General features: G+C 36.4%; 1 protein-coding gene across 2 annotated transcripts in view; it reads left to right on the top strand.

Moving 5' to 3' along the window:
• Nucleotides 1-21,596, top strand: part of LOC131030493 (pumilio homolog 24) — an 80,553-nt gene that overhangs the window by 21,909 nt on the left and 37,048 nt on the right. For both annotated transcript variants that reach the window (XM_057961333.2, XM_057961334.2), the window contains exons 3-7: nucleotides 13,281-13,342; nucleotides 13,433-13,514; nucleotides 13,627-13,750; nucleotides 13,886-13,969; nucleotides 14,504-14,618. In XM_057961333.2, coding sequence (XP_057817316.2) covers nucleotides 13,281-13,342; nucleotides 13,433-13,514; nucleotides 13,627-13,750; nucleotides 13,886-13,969; nucleotides 14,504-14,618 — 467 coding nt within the window. The remainder of the gene's footprint in view (nucleotides 1-13,280; nucleotides 13,343-13,432; nucleotides 13,515-13,626; nucleotides 13,751-13,885; nucleotides 13,970-14,503; nucleotides 14,619-21,596) is intronic.

A 21,596-nucleotide genomic window follows, 5' to 3' on the forward strand; every position in this document is an offset into this window, starting at 1 on the left:
TGTGAAATAACAGTGCTGATAATGGCAGAAAAATGCACAACAACCCTTACCCTCCGCCGTTTTCCAAAAGCCAGCCAAAACATGTATCTCCTCTCATTTCCTTTCGGTTTTTATATACCATGCAGTCTCAATCCTACGCCCAAATACCAGGCAGGATTATCAAAAACCCCCAAGGAGTCATGCAGGGCATGCCTATTCCCTCATGTGATTTGCATTTTTGGCTTCCAAGAGAAGCTTCGACCCCTTCACGTGAATAATGCGTGAAGAAAATGAAAATATCTTCTTTCCTCCCAAAATGCTCAATAAAAATTATATCAAGGTTGAGAAATAAAAATCGTTTTAATCTCCTTTATTTTTTTATAATTAATACCTCCTTCATGCCTGATAAAATCATAAGGTAAGGTGGAGCGATGCAAAATGATTTTATTAAAAACTTATTTCCCTCTTGGTTTTATTAAAATATTCCAAGCCAATTAACTAGCAACTATAGGAGAGGTTAATTTCATATCTCCCCCTCACATAACCTTCACTTGCATAATTGAGTTGCCAATTAAAGTTGGCAAAAATATTAATTTATTTAATTACCATAAACCTTGTCACGCAAATTATTAATTGATTTAAATATACTTATTTATATATATGTGCCCCATACATCCTACGTATACCTGACTGCGGTAGTACGTATACGACCAGGTACACGTACTACCGTACCCAGGTACTCGTATAGGATATTTTTGTAACGTATATATACATATATATATACCTATACACTAAAAGTAACATCAGTCCAGTCAACTTAATTAATAATTAACGAAATAATTTATTAATAATAATTAATAATTATTTCAAGAAGCAACAAACCTTAGATTCTATGTACCGACCTACCAGGTTACCTAACGCACTGGCTAACAAGGTCCGACAAGATCAACCTAGGTTTACCTGGCTTAGGCTAGGGTTTCCAAACGACATTGAGTTCTTCCTTCCTTTCACCTCCCGACTTGATGATACTTTCCCTCCTTTAGTGGAGGACGACGATCTCCTGCACACACTTGGCCCACGGAAATTGGTTAGATCCAATCTTGTCTATTTCTGACAATTAATAAATCTTGATAAAAGTGAAACATGATATCATATTGTTAACTGCTATTCATCAATTTACTAAATCAAAGTACATCAATTTAGCATAGAAAACATAATTATCATTATTCACATTTGCATAATCATCTGAACAAATCCATCATTTAAAGCATAAAACTAGGCACATTATACATCATACGAGCATATCAAAATGCACTAGGGTTAACATGTATCAAGATGTAAATACTGCACAAAATCAACTAGGGCACAAGTGGGATGTAACAACGTGGAATTCATGTTGTGAAGGAATTCTTCTTTGGAAGGAAATTCTTTCCCTTCCTTGTTTTGGTGCCATTCCACACACTTGGGCGCTAGATTGCCATCATGGAGGAAATTTTCAAGTTTTTCAATTTTCTTCCTTCAATTCAACGTGGGCGTGGGCGCTAGATTGTCTTGACCTTGGGCGCTATTTGACCTTCATGGAGGAACTTGACTCACTTGCTTGCCTTCCTTGGCATCCCTCATTTGGCGCCTGACTCCTGACTTGGGTGCTGAATCACTAAGGTGGAGGAATTCATCATTTTGGCAACCTTCCATGACATCCTTACTTTGGCGCCCATCACTTGACTTGGGCACTAAATCATTGACTGGCAGGAAGGTGCATGCCTTGGCAACCTTCCAGCATCCCCCCCATTTGGCGCCCATTTGTGCACTGGGGCGCTAGAAGACCCACTTGCAGGAAGGTGTGTTGTTTGGGCAACCTTCCAGCACCCCCTTCCTTGAGCGCTCCAGCTTCTCCTTGGGCGCCATTTCATGCACCTGTAGGGTGGTGTGATTTTCATGTGCCTTCCAGTACCCCCTTCCTTGAGTGCTCTAGCTTCTCCTTGGGCGCCATTTCATGCACTTGCAGGAAGGTGTTTTGTGGAGGAATTCTTCCAACACATAAATTTGGCATTGCCATGTATTTGGATGCAATGCTCTGGTGATGGATTTTTACTTGGTGTTTCATCTAGACTTAGCCATTCGTAGCCATTCTTCGATCATTTTTAGATTCAAGATGCCATATTTGGAATTGAAGTGCTTTGGCAAACTTAGAGGATATTTTGATGCTTTCCAATTCTGTAATGGGCGTCCATACTTAGCCATTTTTTGATCACTTAGCTTGCTTTTTCAAATTTTCTGGATTTAGAAATGTTCAGGAATGCTCAGTCTTTAGTGTCTACCTGTGAAGATCCTACCAAAAATAGACTTTCCAAAAATAGAAAGTGTTTCAAAATGTTAGGATTAGGGCAAAACAGGACGCAAAGACACTTACTAAAAATAGAAACTTTCAAAAAATAGAAATTGCTAAAAATAGTAAGTTTGATTTTTGGCAAAACTAGACCAATCCGGGAGGCAGTGAAACCCCTAAAAAAATAGGAACTTTCTAAAAATACAAAGTTACTCGGAATTCGCTCAAACTTCACGCAGAGGTTCCTTAAAGGGTCCTGATTCCATTGCAACACTCAATTTTTTCAAAACCCTAAAGGAAAGGCCTCAAATCCAAGTCTGAAGGGCGAAACCCTTAAACGGACAGAACATGCTCCAGACTTGGCCAAATTTGCTCAAACGAGCTGCAAACTTGATCAAATTGACCCCCAAACACTTGCAAATGAGGAGACTAACGAGACTGCTGCGAAAAGATCTAACAATCCAAAACCAAAAGTTTGAGAGGGCCTAAAAAGTAGGGGGTCCCCATTTGCAGTGGGGCGATGTGTGAAAACGTCACAACAAGACCCAAAAAGGAGTCCTAATACGCAAAAGATGGCCCTTAGAAGGTCTTAAAACAAAAACTATGCTGCAAAATCTGTAAGAAACCTAAATTTTTGAAAAACTAGAACATCAAATCAGCAAACCATTGCCACCACTTCAAAGAGTACATAATTCTTTACCAAATTAAAAAAACATCACTAAAAAATGCCTCCATATGTTTGATAACGAGCCTCCCAAAGGTGGATTGCCAAAATTAAAACTGCATAGGAGAGGGTTCTAGAGTTGGGACAGGAAATGTTGACGTCAACATGATGTCGTTAAAGCCATAAGATTTCCACAATCCATTCAAATATTGTTAGTAGTTTCTAGATTTGATTGTGAGAGATTTTTTGACCATCAACGTTGATGGATCATGAATGTTTCGAATCACACTCCATGATCCATCAACGTTCTCCATGATCCATCAACGTTTACAACTCCTTGAGCTCTCTTGCATCCCAATGATGAATCACAGAGTGTGATTTGAAACGTTGATGGTCAAAAATCTCACACAATCAAATCCAGAAACTACTAACAATATGATGTCGTTAATCGAAAAAATGAAGATTTTACAAGAACATTTTTAAATGCTATCGTGTTTTCAAAACCACCATCAAAATGTTGGAAAATTGTGTTTGTTTTCCAAAACAAGTTACTATAAACTCAAAATTGCCTTGGGAAAAAACTAGTTTTGGTGGCTTGGATGATGCTGGAAAGATGGTGCAGTCAAGAACTGCCACTAGTTGTAGGACTAGAGGTTGTGGACCATTATTGGTGGCTAGCCCAAAACCTTGGTTTTTTTGTTTATTAAATTGTGATTGTACGTAGGGCCATACGACTTTGCTAGGCAAAATTGTTTTTGTCTCAAATTTGCTCTGCACTAAAATTGACAAATTTTATATGGAAGTAGGGTTTTTGGGGCCTTATGATGCAATTGTAGGGTTTGTTTGGGCTCAAAATGCTCTGAAAATGAAAAGCATGGAAGTAGGGTTTTTGGGGTCTTATGATGCAATTGTAGGGTTTGTTTGGGCTCAAAATGCTCTGAAAATGAAAAGCATGCTTGATGAGTGTTCAAGCTACCATTGACAAACCAGCTTTCCAATATTTGATTTTAATGAAATGAAAGTCGATCTTAACTTTTGCATGCCCTCTAAACACTATGGAGCATTTGAAATTACAAGAATTATTGAAAAGCTGCAATCACCAAGATTTTAGAAAACTCAAGTGCAAATAATAGAGCTTAAAAAAGTTTTCTGTGATTTTTTTAATTTTCTAGATCATTTGAAGATATAAGAGGAGAATATTGGGTTTTTAGGAAACTTGTATGCAAGTTGATATTCCCTCCCATCCCCTAAATCTCTCAAATATGGAAGTTTAAGATCTATCTTAACATCAAATGCTTTGATATTGTGTTAGAATTAGACACGTCACAACACTCACACTAGTATTCACTTTATTAACCTAAGCAAGCTTAATTAAAAAGTGTAGGCAAAACTTAGATAATAGGAAAATAAATATTCAGTGTTCACTAGGAAAATTAAAGCCTACACTAACATGTTATAGTGGGTGAGTTGTCCTTGGGCTATGATGCTGTTAAGTAGGCCTTCATAATGCTGCTAACATATTTATGTATTGGTGTGAGTGTTTACATGTGGTGGGTGGATGAATTCAACAATAGTGTTATGGATTTGGTGGATGGATTGGATTTCTGCATATTCATCAGCTGCAATGACAGTGTTGTGTATGACATTTACATTATGTTTTGCTAACTATTGTTTTGCTGTGTATATTAGTGGGACCTAGCTTCATTGACATTTTGTTGGCTGTCCAAAGTTTGCTGGTTAGCATTAATGCATTGTGCTTAGGAGGGTTTATTAATAAATTAATTCTGTCGAGAGGCATATATTAGAATAATTAATTCTTTTAGTCAATTACCTTTGTAGTGGTTCTATTGATGGTCATTTAGTTAGTCATTTAGCTTTTTAGTTCGTCATCTTAGTTGTCGACTTATTTAGCTTTTTAGTTTGTTTAGTCTTTTAAGTGCAACTATTGCTTCTTTTATAAGAACGTATAGTTTGCTTTTTAGTGTTTAGCTTTTTAGCTTTATTTAGCATTTTAAGCATTTTAGCTTCATGTTGAAGCTTTAGTTTAATGGTTTGTTCTGTTTAGAACACCGTCTTGTAATTATAGTTGTTTTTTCATAATTAATTCATCCGATTATTCAATTATTTTTCATGGTATCAATGCGTGTCGATGGGATTTTTTAGAGTTTGGCGAATTTCTTAATAAAAATTTTGTAGCCTCTTTGCTTGAATATTATTTCCAAATATTTTTTAAGAGTTTTTTTTATGAAAAAAATCTGAATTGGAGAGAAAATTGCGAGCGCTAGCGTTTTGGTCAGATTTTGTAATTTTGTGAAGTTTTTTTTATGTGGGATTTCTTCTTTGGTTTTCACGCTCCCATTTGTGGGTTTTTTGGTTCAAGAGGTTTTTGCAGGTCTGCCTGGAAATTTTGCAGCTGAGTTCGAGGTTTTAGCGAAGGGTTTTTTCACGATTTTTAAAATCGCAACGGGGGGGTGTTTGTCTGTAGTAGCTTTCAGTGACAACCTATGATTCCTGTTGTTTTTGCAATGTTTTTTTGTCCGCCGCGATTTTTTCCACAAAAACGATGATTTGTAACCTCAAATTTATTGGTTTTTCGATTTTCTCCACAAAAATCATGAATTCTCTTTTGGAGGGTTCCTATTTTCAAGGTTTGACAGTTTTTCCATAAAAATCGTGCTTTGTTGTGGTCTATTTTGGGTCGCACTTGGAGTTGCTGGGGTGAACATCTACTACTGTGGTATCTTGTAGTCTGTTTTGGAGTTGCTGGAGCAAATAGTGCTTAGTACTCTTCTTGGTCATTAACACTTTGCAGATTATGGGAGGGTCTCCACAGCAACAGAGTGTTCTTGCGTTTGTGATCAAAAGACATGTAGTGTCTTTTGTTGGGTACTTAGTTGATACAATGACCATTAAGAGAGGGTATTAGAATAATTAATTCTTTTAGTCAGTTACCTTTTTAGTGGTTCTATTAATGGTTATTTAGTTCTAGTCATTTAGCTTTTTAGTTCATCATCTTAGTTGTCGACTTATTTAGCTTTTTAGTTCGTTTAGTCTTTTAAGTGCAACTATTGCTTCTTTTATAAGAACACATAGTTTTCTTTTTAGTGTTTAGCTTTATAGCTTTATTTAGTGTTTTAAGCATTTTAGCTTCATGTTGAAGCTTTAGTTTAATGGGTCGTTCTTTTTAGAACACTGTCTTGTAATTCCTTTATATATGGTTGTATATTCGTAATTAATTCATCCGATTATTCAAGATCATTCAATTATTTTTCAGCATAACTATAGTGGTAACAAGGATGGAGTTTGATGGTGTGAACATGTTAACAAAAACTAAACAGCAATTGACACATATTATAAAAATAAAACTAAATTGCTTGTGGGCTGTGGATTTACCCTCCAGGGACTAGTCTCACCCCAGGCTTGCCCTAACGTGGAAACATTGGGCTGGGGTTGTAGGGATTGGGGATACTCTAGGCACCAAAAAAAGAAAAGTATTAGCATACCTATCTTTAGAGAAATATATGTAAAAAACATTGAGAGATCATTCTAGAGGTGACTAATTTATTTTGTTTTAGTCACGTTTAATTGTAATTGAAACCTAAATGAAACCTTATTCCAAACCCTATACATAATTGTAACCCTATTTGAACCCTAAGCCTAACCCTAATTGAACTATACCTCTAATCCTAGCCATAATTGTAAATAAAAAGAAAGATATCATTTGCGAGGTGTCTCTTTGTTTTAATAAAATGCGTTGAGAGATTTCTTTCTCAAGATACATATTTATTTAATCAATATAAGCATAATCCTAATTTGATATATATATATATATATATATATATTAAGCTTGGCATTTGAGATTATAGCATTGGATAGTCATTTTGTTTTGGATTCTGAAATCCTAAACCTTGATTCCCCTTCAATAATGAGATCGGAAGAGTTATTGCTTGATTGGTCTGTTTAATTGAAAGTCTAGGGACCTATCTCAGTCTGAAGGGAAGGGTTTTCTAAGACATCAATATTTAATTTTCTCGAGTTAAAAGGTGAAGAATTGAAGAGTGATTTTTGCTTACAATGTCATCATATCAAATGGAGGTGTGATTTTTTCATTTCATTTTAGTTTCATCATTGTCATGGTCAATCATGAATTTAAAGGAAACACAAATTTGAAGAAAAAATATTGAAAACTTGAGAAATGATTTTAGTTACTAATTGACACATAAAATTTCTATATGTAGCCATAAATTACAACTTCTAATCTCATTTGAATAAATAGGGGTTTTAACCAAAAAACTACTCAGGTGTCTCCAACAAGTTACGCAATTTTCTCTTTGTGCATTAAAGGATGAGAAAGGAATTCATAACATTTAATCTATCTATCAGTTGTTAATTGAAAGCACAAATAGAGCAAAATAGAAACAATGCTGTGAAATGTAAGTGATGTACCTATGTAAGCATCATTAGTTACCAAGGATTGCAATGAAAAGGCATGATCTGTCACACCACAGAGATATGAATAATAATACATGTCTGTTGACTCTATAGCTGCAGGTTGCAACAGTCGAAGCCTTGTGAACATGAAGGGATTTTAAACTCCCTAACTAATTTCGCCTTGAAATCTATTACCATAGAAGCAGGAGATTGAAGTAGGTCATTGTCCTCTATTCCATCGAAACCTAGAACAGATTTCAGCGCTTTCAACATGTACGGACGGGACTGGGTAAAGTTGTTTGTCAGCCTATGATCCAATACACACCCTTTGAGGACGGTCCCTAGGCGAGCTAAAACCAGTCCCAGTAATGATTAAAGCGTAACACAAATTTCTTCTTTGCTTACTTCTCCACGGTTTCCAAATCTCAGCAGAAGCTAAATAAATACAATCACCTCATTCCAAATCATTGTTAATTGTTGATAGTCAAGCAAACCATGATTTATATATCATACAGTCACTTAAAAAATCCCAGAACAAAACTTAGAGGAAACCAACTTTGAAATAGTACAATAAATGAGGATCATTACAGTCTCCTTGAGGCTCAAAATTGACGAGATTCTGAACTTGGAGGAAACCAACTTTGAAATAGTATGATAAATTAGAATCATTACAGTCTCCTTGAGGCTCAAAATTGGTGAGATTCTTTAACTCCTCTTCAATTTCCAACAAAAAGTGCACCATGTCTTTTTTATCAATGCCTGCAAGACCATATATTTTGAGGTGTAAATCTAATGCTTCTCCGTCAATGCCGGCTGCAGGTTGCCAATGAACATCTTCTGTAAATCACTATCCGACAGGGCAAAGGGGATCCTGATTGAGTTTGACTGATATCTCGAGATAAAGTCCATGACTTTCTCGTTGGGTTTTTGCTTGCAGTGAACAAGATCAACGATAGTGACCCTGCTGTCAATGTTAACCTGAAATCACTTAAGAAACAGATCCATAAGCTGGTCAAAGGTACAGATAGAATGATCTAGTAAGGAGATAGACCACTCTAACGTGGTTCCCTTAAGGGACCGTGAGAACAATTTAAGCAATACAAAGTCCAGGTTGTGGTAATCATTGCACATGGTCATGAAAGAGTCAATGTGCACATTAGGGTCCCCATCATCGTTGAACCTGTCGAACTTCAATGATTTAGCCACGGGAGGAAGGATGGTATTCAGGATAGTGATGTCAAGGGGACTCTTCCTATAATATGTAGGCTCAAACGATTGACCGGAAGCTGAGGCCAGGTTTGTAAGCTGTAACTGTAGCTGCCCCATGTTCTGCAAGATAGTGTTCAAGACAGGATTAGAGGGCAGAGGGGGTGGAGGTGTGCTATATGTGCCACCACCTTCACCGACACCTCCAAGAGGACTAGTGCTTCGACCGATGTAGTACTAGTGCTAACCGTAGAGATATGAGTTGCAGTGGAGGCAGAGGTCGAGCTACTAGACATACCTGTGTAACCCAAGGGAGTGGATGAGGCATTGATGCTAGGAATAGTGGGTCCAGGATCAACCATGTGTACCATCGAACCAAGTATGTCAACACCAATCTGAGAACCACAAGTGTTGGATTGGACATCTTGGGGAGAGGCACCAGCCAAAGGCACGTGGTTCTTGACAATCATAGATAATGCCCTCAGCATCTCCAGGCCTCTTCTATCTGCGATCAACATATCTCTTAGAGTGCTTACAACATTTCCAGTTATGCTCTAGCATGCTAATTTGTTCAAAATTAATGGTAACAACATAATAATGATCAACAACAGGAGGGGAAGATGGAGGAGAATTCCTTGGAGAATTGTTTTGAGAGTTGGATTGTGAATCAGGTGGAGAAGGACCCCCTGTCAAAATGGTCTTAAGAGGGTGAGAAGCCAAGAAATCATTTGGGTCGGGAAGCTGATCGTTAAACATTGGACTCGGCCTAGGAAGACTGTAGCTATTCGTAGGAATGCTCTTTCTAGCAGTCCTTCTCACAACAACTCCCGTGGCAGTCTGGGTGGTAAAGCTCATGGACAAGCTTCACAACACTTCGATTACACTACTAGGATGTCACAAGTCAATAGCACTTTGGAATAAAGACAAGTGTTTTGAGGTTTGTTTCAAGGTTGAGATGTGATTATGTTTTTTTTTTCTTTCTTTCTCTTTTTACATTGCCTTAGATTTTGAGTGCTGTTAAGAAATGAAGACTAAAGAAAGTAACAATGCAATTGGTTCACATCAGGTTCACCAAAATGCAGTGGAGGAAATTTGTTACCTCAAGGATGATGAATCCTAGAGAACAAATTGGCCCTCCAGTACCTCACTTAAACTGGCGCTAAGGGTGAGCTAGGGGATGAAAATGCAAAACTAAGCTAACAGACTACAAACGAGACTCGCAGACGACTTTGTTGAGTCTTTGTCTTCGAGACGAACATGTGGAATTGGGACACCAGCGTAGTGTGTTGTCATCCTATATGGATGAAATATAGAGGCTGTACGAGAGTGATAGGTATAATAAAACTACTACACGAGTGATACAATAATAAACTAAATCAATAGTACATAATGTGATGTACTAAAATAAAGTGAGAAAAGATGAGGGAAGCTTACACCCGTTCCACGATTGAAACCTCCCGCAAGATGATTGCCTTCCCACGATTATAAACTTGCACACAAGCAAGAAGGAAAATGTTGGGGGTTGTGTTTTGGAGTCTGCCTCAGTCAGACCCCCATTTTGGCGTTTCTACCTCCACGGACAACCTAGATAATAGCAATGGGGAAATGGACTGATAAAGATGGAAGAAACACGATTGAAATAACAGATAGACTGCAATAAAGGATTATGAATATGCAAACAAATCAAGGAAAGCCAGTGAACTCCCCTTCCAAGACTTGTGAAAACAACACTGTTAGCTGTTCGAGAGACTGCAACAATGGTGGTCCTCAAGATGCTGGAAAATCTGTGAATATCGCTCAAGAAGATTGCCAAAAGCTTCCGCTTGCAAGAAAATGATCTAGAATTCTTTAAAATGCCTTCAAATGGGAGATATATAGGCCTTGGAAGGTAAATCAACGTCGGTGGGCGCATGCAGATACGCTATGATTCCTTCCAGGCACAGACGTAACGCTCAAACGGCCACCTACGGACCGTCATATTCACGGGACGCTAGCGTGTTGCGTGGACATCTCCGTGCCGCGCTAGTGTCTTGAGTGTGACAAGTCGACAGAGTTGGTAAGATTCCAGTCTGGAGCTGACGAAGTGATCTAGGTGGGTAAAAAGACAAACGCGGCGGTACACGACCTCCGATGATGTGGAGAAAGGCACCATTTATTGTGCTGAATTGTACAAGGTGTAATTTTTGATATTACACTATTAAATGTATTTAGTTTTATAATTCTCAATATTTCTTTAATTTTTTACATATAATATGTATATATATACATGCATGTATGTATATATGTATGTATTTATATATACATACACTCATACATACATATATGTATACATACATACATACATACATACATACATATATATACATATATATATGTAAAAACCCTAAAAGCACCCCTTCTATTGTTGTGTTTTCGTCACACATTGATCAATGAATAAGTAGCATACTATTAAATGTATTTAGTTTTATAATTCTGAATATTTCTTTAATTTTTTACATATAATATGTATATATATATGTATGTATATATACATACACATGTATATATATATATATATATATATATATATATATATATATATATATATATATATATATATATATATATATATGTAGATTTATGTATATGCATATGTAGATGTATATGTATATTTATGTATGTATGTATGTATGTATATGTACAGACGAACCCAACCCATGAACCCAAAAGGCAATTTTTTTTTCTCCTAACCCACGAATCAGGTTCGCGTCATTGAAACCGCTCCCGAACCCGAACTAGTAACTTATATATATATGGAAATCTGAAATTTATATAACATTGTAACATAGTAAACATTCATCATAGCAACATAATAACATTTATAAATCAGAATCTAGATTCTAAATCTAAAATCATTGAATCAATGATCATTCATCTAATTATCATAGAACTAAGAACATAACATCAAACGAATCAAATCGAATCATCATAGAATAAGATTAAGAACATAGGATAGCATCATGATCAAATGAATCAAATGAGAGTTCAAATTTCAATAGCATCTATATGTTCCATTTTATTCGTATGCAATATGCATAGGTCTGGTATTGGTGTAGTTAATAGGAAACAAAGATGAGCTCACTCAAAACACAAAACCAAGGAAGCATTTGTGTGTAGTATGCAAGTAGAACACACACAAATAATGCTGACTAGGTAAAGGTGTCTTATTTCATTTCTTTGCGATCAGGCCTCCAAAAAATACAGCAAGGTGGGTTAAAAGTGCATGAAATGTGAAGAATCCTTAAAAGTAGAAGGGAACAAAATTATGCCTTGCAAACCACCCTCAAAGTGAACTTTGCATTTCCCATGTTAGGCAGTTAGTAATACTAATTATCTATCTACATGGAAAGAGAAGAGTTATTTCAATTACAAATACAAATTAAGTCAATCCATAGGAATGGAAGGGAAGGTATTTATATGCTGATCAAGTATTATGTCTGATAGGAAATGTGTCGTTAAGATGATAGGTTGCATCTCTTGATAGCGACTATTAGAAAGTTAAAGACTAATTTTACTTAATCAGATCTATATGAATATAACATTAAGAAATTCAAATTTGGAATGTTAAATTATCATCTTTTGATTTATTGCAGCGATATTTATTCTATTGCTTTCATTAAAATAAAAAATTTAATAATAAATATTGCTGCAATTAAAAAATAAATTTTATAAAAAAAATTGTTTTTGTAAATGCCTTGGCTGCTGAAAACGGCTGTCCGTCCTCGGGACGGTCGGGGGAGGGCTTGGGTGTCCCCAGTTGTCTCGGGGATGGTCAATGGTCTCCAACGAAAAAGTTGACCGTTTCCAAGTTTCTGGGACGGTTTCCGAAAATTTTGCTAGATCGGGGACAGCTTGGAAACGTTTCCAGCCGTACCCCCGTCCCCAAAACCATTTCCGTTTCCGGAATGTGTTCCTTTGGGGTGTAAACACGTTTCCGAGTAACATTGATAATCACAACATCCAACTCCTCAGGTACTGACCCTACCATTCTCTACCCTGGAATGTTTACACCTTTTGGCTGCATGCTCGGCTTTTATAGCCGAAGGCTATCTTTGGCAACTTTTCATAATAATTGTCTCTTCAACTCGAGAATCCTGAGACCAACCTCCGGATCAGGCTTTGCAAGATTTCTATAGATCGCCCGAATATTTTCTTGCGTACCATTTGTAACAGTCATATCTCGATGAGGGTGTTCTCAAAACAGTTTGCTTCAGAGCGCATCAAAAGAGGTGTCTGTAGACGGGATGCCATATATATATATATAATTGTGGATAAATGCTTTTGACTAGAGCTATGAACTAGTGAGGCCACAAATGGGAGATCTCATCTCTAACATGAATACTTAGCAATGATACCCTTGTAGGGGTTCAAACCTTGGTGGTTGAATCACAACACCACGATTTAACCATCACACTATGCCATTATCAATTATATATATATTTATATTTATATTATTTGAATTTATAACAATTTTTTTCCTGCATTTTATCAATTAATGAACTTGTTTTGAATTTTTTCTCTGCCAAACTTGAACATGAATCTTTTAACTTAGGATGAAATTCTGACTAAGAAATTGCTATTCTAGCAGCCTTGTAACATGATTTCTTATAAAATCTACATCTGTTATTGCAGGAACTTGTTGCATCATGGGAGAAGATGAGGCAGAGGAATATTGAACTTGAAGAACGTTCCAAGTAAATTTTTCTTCCCTTTTTTTTTGAAATGGCTGTCTTAAAATATAGTTAATCTATTTCAAGTTAACTTCATTTTCTTCTTTGCATAAGGTTGATATCAGAGACTCTGAGCAAAATGAAAGGAAAAATTCCAGATATTGCTGGATCTCACGTTTCTTCTCGTGTCTTACAGGTATAGCATTCACATAAATGAGTAGGTTGCAGTGTTAATCTTCAAAATTAGAACTCCCATTTTTTTTAACTGAGTTTTGTTGTTTCTTGGTTTGATTGTGTCTTTGAACCAGACATGTGTCAAGTATTGTCAGCCTGCAGAAAGGGACACTGTGTATGAGGAACTGCGTCCACATTTTCTGAAACTGGCATGCAATACATATGCTGTCCATCTCGTGACAAAAATGTTAGATCATGGTATACTCGATTTATTTGGATTTTTCTTGTTTACTGGTGTGATCAGTAGGAATTAAGTGGAGTTTGCTGTTCAGCCCTTGAGAAGGTACTATTTGTCCTCGGGAATTTATATGATGTTTATGCTTCAATAAACAGCGAATAAGGAGCAACGGCAAGGAATGATATCTTCTCTTCATGGGCATGTTGCATCTTTTCTTCGCCATCCAGTTGGATCTGCTGGTATGTTTTCATCTAATTGACATAGAGAAAGAGTTCTCATTTAACAGTAAATAGCCATATATTTGTCTTTTCTTACATTTGTTTCAATTCATGTTTTATATTAACAAGGGAATACTCATTGGATGTCTCTCTTCTTTTTATTCATGTTCCTACTTATATTTCCCGTATAGGTTGTTTTTCTTTGTTTTTCTGTAATATCAGTATCATCTTTATTCACTTCTTTATTCTTCCTTTGGTTAATCATATTCTCTCATCTTTTGTTATTAAGTTTATCCATGCTTTCTGTTGTCTTTTATTGGTTTTTAGTTTGAAATGAATTGAATTACAAAAAGAAATTCTTCATGCAAAGGACATTATTCATTCAGTCAAATTGTTTATTTATCTCTTGAGTCTCAGCAATCATTCTTCTTAATTACCATAGATGCAAAATTTTTACCAGTAATCCAAAAAAAATGAGTTGATTACAGGTATCAGGTGAATTCTTAACAACCTTTTTGTCATATGGAGCTTTTAATGAAAATGTTTTGTGTTCAGTTGTAGAACATGCATATAAGTTGGGAAATGCAACTCAAAAACAAGACCTCCTCTCAGAAATTTACTCTGCAGAATTTCGGCTATTCAAGGGTATAATACCAAAGGGCAAAGGCAGGTATGATTCGAAACTGCAACTTTTTTTTGAAATATCATTTAAACAGTGATATTATTTGAATTACAATTAATATAATGTCGTATACTAAACTTTCCCTGTTTCAATTTAGAGGCAAACTGATTAACTGAAAATAACTGTTAGTACATATTGACTATGGTATTTCTGACTTCCTAGTACCAAGTTCTAAAGTCAGACCCAAGAATACAAAACATAGCTACCCTGCAATAAGTGCATGCAGGGAAGCTAATAATTTTTTGCCCTGATACACCTAAGTATTTAATATGTAGAATGCTACCCATACCTAGATTATGTCTGAAGCTAAGCTTTTTGGCTTTGAGGAAATAAGTTCTTCCTTTAGTATGATTTCTATAAAAAAAATATTGAATTGTGTTCGAATGCCTTCAATGAATTGAACCATTGAATGTCAAACAACTCAGATCATAATTTATTAAACCATTTCAGCAAATTTTATGATTCATAATAATTGAATTTTATTCTCACATCCCTTTATTTGTATTATCTCCAACTTGCAAGATTGAAAATTTTCTAGTATGACCTGACAAGTTTGCAGTCTCTTGACCATGCATCCAATCCTTTGCAGCCTTGGAAATACTTCCTTTTTTGCAGGTGAATATACAAGATAGGAAGTCATAGAAATGATTTGCTTGCAAGACTTCACATGGTTGATTGTTCAGGTGTTTGCTAATCAAGCCGCCCCAATCAATATGATGTTTATTCTCTAGGATGATCATTGTGAAGTGGAACATCCAAGGATGAAACTCTTTTGCATGTGGATTCCCAAGAAATTTGTTTATCAAAGTAATTATGTCACTCTTCTCTTCTTGAAATCACTTCTGTGGAGTATCTTGGGCATTCTTGTTACATATATTTTTAATTTCTTCAATCAGCTCTTATTCAGAATTCTCATATATTTGTCAGGGTCTTTATCAAAATGCTCCTTTGAAGAATTAATTGTTTGTTTAGCATCGGTTTCATGTATCAATATTTCTAACAACTCCTCTGTACTGTCAGGCATGATGTTCAAAATCACCCCATTTGTTGAACTTACAATCTGCCTGCTTCCAAAATCAGTGTTGGGCACATGCAATGACTAATTCTAGAGACTGCAATGAAATATAGAAAGCAAAAACCTATATTATACTGCTTGCAGCAACATGTGTAGCTACGGGAACTCTCATTTCTGCATCATTCATCCTGTTAAGAAGTTCTTCCATGTCCACATGCCTCAAATATGTATAAGAGATTTCTACAAGCGTGCAGGTAATCTTGGAAGGGGCTTGACCTCCTTAAATTTGTATTTCATCTGTTTGGACTTAGGGGATGTCATGAGTGAGCTCCAATGGGCCACGCAAACTTCCTTCTCATTTGCAGATTAGTTTGGAGGGTTTGAAAGTGCTTGGGAAAGGGAAAAATCATGCGGCAGACTTTCAAATGAGCAGTGCATGGAGAGAGCTTTCCAAAATTGCATCTAATAGAGTTGTAGGGTTGGCAAGCAGTTTCGTAGATGGCAGTCTCTTGCAAAGATGCTTAGAAGTTAGAAAGATTACAAATTCAATTGATTTGAATACCAGAGTTGCAATTTTTGGGAGTAGGTGAGTAGTGGCTGCAATTGTGTTTACAAAGTATATCTCTCCAACCGATGTATACAAAGGTGGGGATGTGGGGTTGAGTTGTAGTTGAGCAGCTACTGCATAGCTGCTGGAAGAGTCCACAAGTCATAGCAGTAGGATCGGTGGGGATCTGTAGATGAAATGCAAGTCAATATTTTTGTACCATTGCTTGAAAACCCAAAATCCTGACAATGACATTAGGGTGGAGCTGTGGCAAGACCTATGCAATTTGTAAGAATAACACAAAGCTTTGACCTTCTCCTATGTTTTGAAAGAAAAGGGATTTCTAGGGTTCACAGTAAGAAAATGTAAACAATTACACAAATTATGAAAGCCTAGTTCTTTTTAGCACTATTAGTGAGGTGGGAAGAACAGAAAGGTTCGGATGTCAGTTGTAGGGTACTTGGAAATATGCCCACAAGGTTGACAGAGTTTGAGCAACTTGAAAAACTCTCATTGTATGTATCAACAACCTCTATTGAAATGGCTTGCAGAGAGTGGACATGTGCAACAAATCTAGGTAGGAATGAGCTTGTAGGTGTGTGGCTAATGTAGCAGAGAGAGAACAAAAGCGGCTGAAAAAATGCTTTTGCAGAGAGGAGATGTAAAATACAATTGTTCAAATGAAATGGACAGCCAAGTTAAAATATTTTCATGCATGTGTATTTATTAATAGCTTTCTTTTTGATTTTTTTAGTGGAGTTGTGGAGACTACATGTTGCTAGACAATAACTGCACGTGATGGGTGTTATCTTTTCCAACAAAGAAAAGCTCAGGGTTGTGGGGTTAGGGAGCAATTGGGTTATGAGTACACAACTGTTGGGGAAGTTTGAAGGTTTTCCTTCGCATCTAGTCAACTTGCAGGGTTAGGCTCTAGTTGAGCAACAATTCTGAATGTTCTTAAGAAGTTTGCTTCCTGTCGTCTTTGCTTTCCATTAGATCTATGGGCTTGAAAAGCACTTAGGTAACAATTGTTTAAGTGCAAATAAATTTTTGAGCCTAGTTGTTTGTATTTTGTTGAGTGCAGGATTAATTAGGTCATGATTGCCCATATGCTAACAGAGTTTGTTATCCTGCCAAGGAAGAACAAACCAGGGTTCTAGGATGTCTTGCAGTCTTGCTAAAAACTGCATAAGGACAACCTAAGTCTGCAATTCTGCAGAGAGAGAAATATGATTTTTTTCCATTGATTTTTCCCAGCATAATAACTTATCATTTACTAGATATTGTGAAACTTAGTAAGTAGATAAATCTTAAGGATCTTATGATTGAATCACATGAACTGCATTTAAGTTGTCTTGCAAACTGATGAAATTTCAGATAGTCATTGTTTTTTTTTCGAACAAGATCTAATGTTCTTGTTGATTAGTGGTGAAACACAAAACTTAAATTTATATGTTTTAACTTTTTTCCGTTTTGCTAAGATAAATAGGATTTGAACGTGTCGGTGATTGATTTTTCTTGGGCTTTTGGATGTATGGCACCATGCTAATCCATGTTTGGTTCCACAACCTTCCTTTAATTTCAATAGTGAAATGATTGATCAGAAACTGTCACCTATCTTGCCTAATAATAAATACCTCCATGTGGATGTCAATTGGATTGATGACTTGGGATTCCTTGCTAGAAAGTTAATTAACTATGCAATCACATATGGTCAGTACTGGTGCCTGATTACTTCTTTCTAAAGGAGTCTCCACTTAAGTGATACGTTATTGCCAATAATGTCACAAAACATGAGAAAAGTTGCAGGCTATAGTGCAGATATACTTATTTACACAAAATAAAGGCCAGTCTGCCTTGAAAGCTCAACAAAGTTGTAGGTTGAGGACAAGTGGGTTTTAGACAAGCAAGACAAAAGGGAACTTAGCATGAATTTGAACTGTAAATTTTTTTGGATTAGTTGTTGACGTATCCTTTGCTTCAAAATGTATTTTTTCAAGATTTCTAACCAAAATCTTGAAAATGAAGTCGTACTGGACATGCTTGAAATTGTTCAGGCTTGAAAATGACACTGGTAACAACCATGGGAAGCTTGAGCCAGCTTCACCACCTGAGCAATCTTTGGAGAAGGTTGTCTTTTTTCTAATCTATTCTAACACTAGTGAACACTGACATTCACAGGGAAAAGGGACAGAAGGGGCTAAGGGTCTAGAAAGGTGCATACAAAATAAAAGAAGTGCGACACTAGATTGGCAAGAGGAAAGCTCAGCAAGGAAAATAAAAAATGCATAAGAAGACAACTCACAGATAATGCAGAACCATAAACTCATCTCTTATTGTTAAGGGTGACAAGGAGTTCTCAGGACTCCAACTTGAACACCAGATGCCTATAGAGTACAATCAATCTCAACAAGAATCTTGTGAACAGGAAGGGTTTTCTTGCAGCTGAGAGAAAGATGAAGTATGAGAAATCCAATAGCAGTATTAGATGTCCATAGAATATGCTGAACACTATCAAGAGAATTGGGACCAATATCTGTGTAGAAATGCTGAGAATGAAGCTAATTTTTTCTATAATGTGCCCCCTTCCAGAATGACTAATTACCTAATATTTATGGTTCACATTAAAAGGAAGGGGAATCTACAACCATTGAATTTAGCAAGAGACCTGATGGATGAGATGCGATCCACCATTATTACTCATGCCCACCTTAGCATAGATTCAGGAAGTGTGATTTATGCTACTTTTATGATGTTCTTTGACTTATGGAATGAAAATAACCCTTATGAATTTTAGCCCAATATTTCACCTTTCCCCTGAGAGTAATTTTGTCAAACAGTTTGCTTGAAAACTGTTTCTCAAGATCTACAATAGTTCTAGCAATAGAACTCCACTGGTACAGATAAAATAATGATAAACAAGAATAGAATTTCATGAACAGATCTGATTGGTAATTACTTCATTTCAGTCATTACAGAATGCTCATTGATTACATTTATAATTCTGAAACAGTATGTGCTATAAGTAGAAAATATACATTATGCACCTTGTGTTGTCGGGTAATTATGTCATATTGTAATTAGAATGTTACGTGTGTTAAGGGTCGGTGGTTACGTGACGGTTGTCGGGGGAAAACACCTTGTTTGGTCTTTCCAATCTGCAACTATCCACACAAAGGGTGGAAGGGAGGCACACTAGGTGAAGATGACCCCACATGAGTGAATGAAACTTTGCCAAGAAGAATAGGAGCCCATGCCAAAGCCAGGAAAATTCACATCTAAAGCAAGAGGTTCCATGCTCAGAAATGAATAAATAGAATGGTGCTGCTAAATTAACCAAACTTACTCACACCAAGAACACAAACAGAATATTAAATCTCCAGAACACAAATTCTGATTCGAACACCTCCTTTAAGAGATTTTGCTGAAGTCTCCTTTCCTTTTTACATCAAGCTTCTTTGCCATTTTCGTCACTCACTGAATTATTCTCTAAGTATGCGCTAATTGTGTGTTCTCCTTAGATGTCCTTCAATTAAAGAAAAAAAAAACTTCTCTCATATTCAATCCACCCTTCTTTTTAAAAACTGTAGCATGAATATCATAACAGTTCTCGTCCACGATTTTTTGTAGTCAAGTCATTAAAATGAATACATCCCATACACCATGTAGGATCACATTTTTTTAATCTATCACAGAAATAACTCACGATATTAGTGATGTTTTTCTGTCACTATCTTTTTGGCTGTCATCAATGACCAGCCTTTATTACCAATTCCATAAAAAAACGACCACAACCTGTTTCAATCATTTTAACGCCACCATTTTTCCTTGTCTTCTACCCATGACTTTAACCAGTGTGTCAATTAGAGCACACATCTTCACCCAGCATATGAAGGAGGGCCCCCACCATTCATTCCAATAGATCATATTGTGAGAGATTCCCTGAACAAATTTCAGTTTCCGTTAAACTTCTGCCCACTGAGAACAGCCACGATACTCTATGCTTTATGATCATGTTTTCTCACTGACCAAAAACACCAAGAATAGACTTGCTTCAAGGAAACTGAAGCCGCCCTTAATCACAAAAGCCATTACTGAAGAGAACGTGGTCAAATAAATCAAACAAATTGTTCCAAAGAGATGCCAAGAATAAATTTCTGAACCCATCGGACCCATATAGAAAAACGCACACTAAATATAGCTACCATCCATCCATTTCTGAACCGCTTACCATCACACTTTAAAACGAATGACTTTATTCCAAGGAAAAACGCCAAGTAATAATTTGTGGATAAAAGCTTAATCAAAGTAGCTATCACATTTGAACTCCAAAGAAATCGATCCCTTGAATATTCAAAGGATGACATGACATATAATCTGACTTGGCACAAAGAAAGGTGAAGTTTACACACAGTCAGCTCAAACTAACAGCCAAGAAGCTCAACCGGGCGGCCTGCCAGGCAGCTCAACCAAGTAAGCAACTCAACCAAGCTAGCAAGCAGCTCAACTAGACAACTAGGTAGCTCAACCATACACCTAAGCAGCTCAACCAAGTAGCCAATTATTCAACCAAAATCTGATGAATAATCAGCAGCTTAAGTAGTATTTCATTCCAATTCTCTTTTCAAAAGCCTTGACAATTATCTTTTGAGATCAATGTCAAAATATGCAACACATTGCTCTTTTTGAGTCTGGACGCCATTTATGCTGTTTTGTGGGTCCCACCTTAGTTACACATTGCTTTTGCTTCCTATCTCTGTGTGGCCTTCCTTTCTATTCTTCTCCTTTTTGAGTATTGCTTGATGGTAGTGAGTATTAAGTAGAGTTTATATGTTCCTTCCCTCAAGCTCTCGTATTGCAAAAGTGCTGCTTTGGTGGGCCATCTTATATTCTTAAAGAGCTTGATATCTGTTAATCTTGTTCTTGCAAGTGGAAAATTATCATTTATGCTTATGTCTTTATAATGAACTCCTGATGTAGCTTTAATATATTGTGGCATTACATATTTATGAATGGACTCCCAGAGTGATAAATTATAATGTCATGCATACAATTTATACAAGAGGGAACCTTTTGAAAGTATGAATTAGACTATGTTCCACCAAGTTTTCAGGATGCAGGATGTGGGGATGAGATTTTTTGAGGCCATTTTTGGGGATGGCAGGGGATGTCAAAGGGGACATCTATATAAAAATATATATACATAATAGAATCATTCATCATATTGACATATACATTATAAAATTCTTAAAACACAACAATAGTCATGTTTTCAAACGTTGGATGCATTCTTGTGGATAGTTAATCTATATACTTTCATTGAAACCCAAATAAATTGTTCAAAACTTGTATTGTTTACAGTGTCAGATCTTAGGAAATGCCCCCGATCTTTCCCCATCTCCGT

This window comes from Cryptomeria japonica, chromosome 2, assembly GCF_030272615.1.
Source record: "Cryptomeria japonica chromosome 2, Sugi_1.0, whole genome shotgun sequence".
Classification (NCBI taxonomy): domain Eukaryota; kingdom Viridiplantae; phylum Streptophyta; class Pinopsida; order Cupressales; family Cupressaceae; genus Cryptomeria; species Cryptomeria japonica.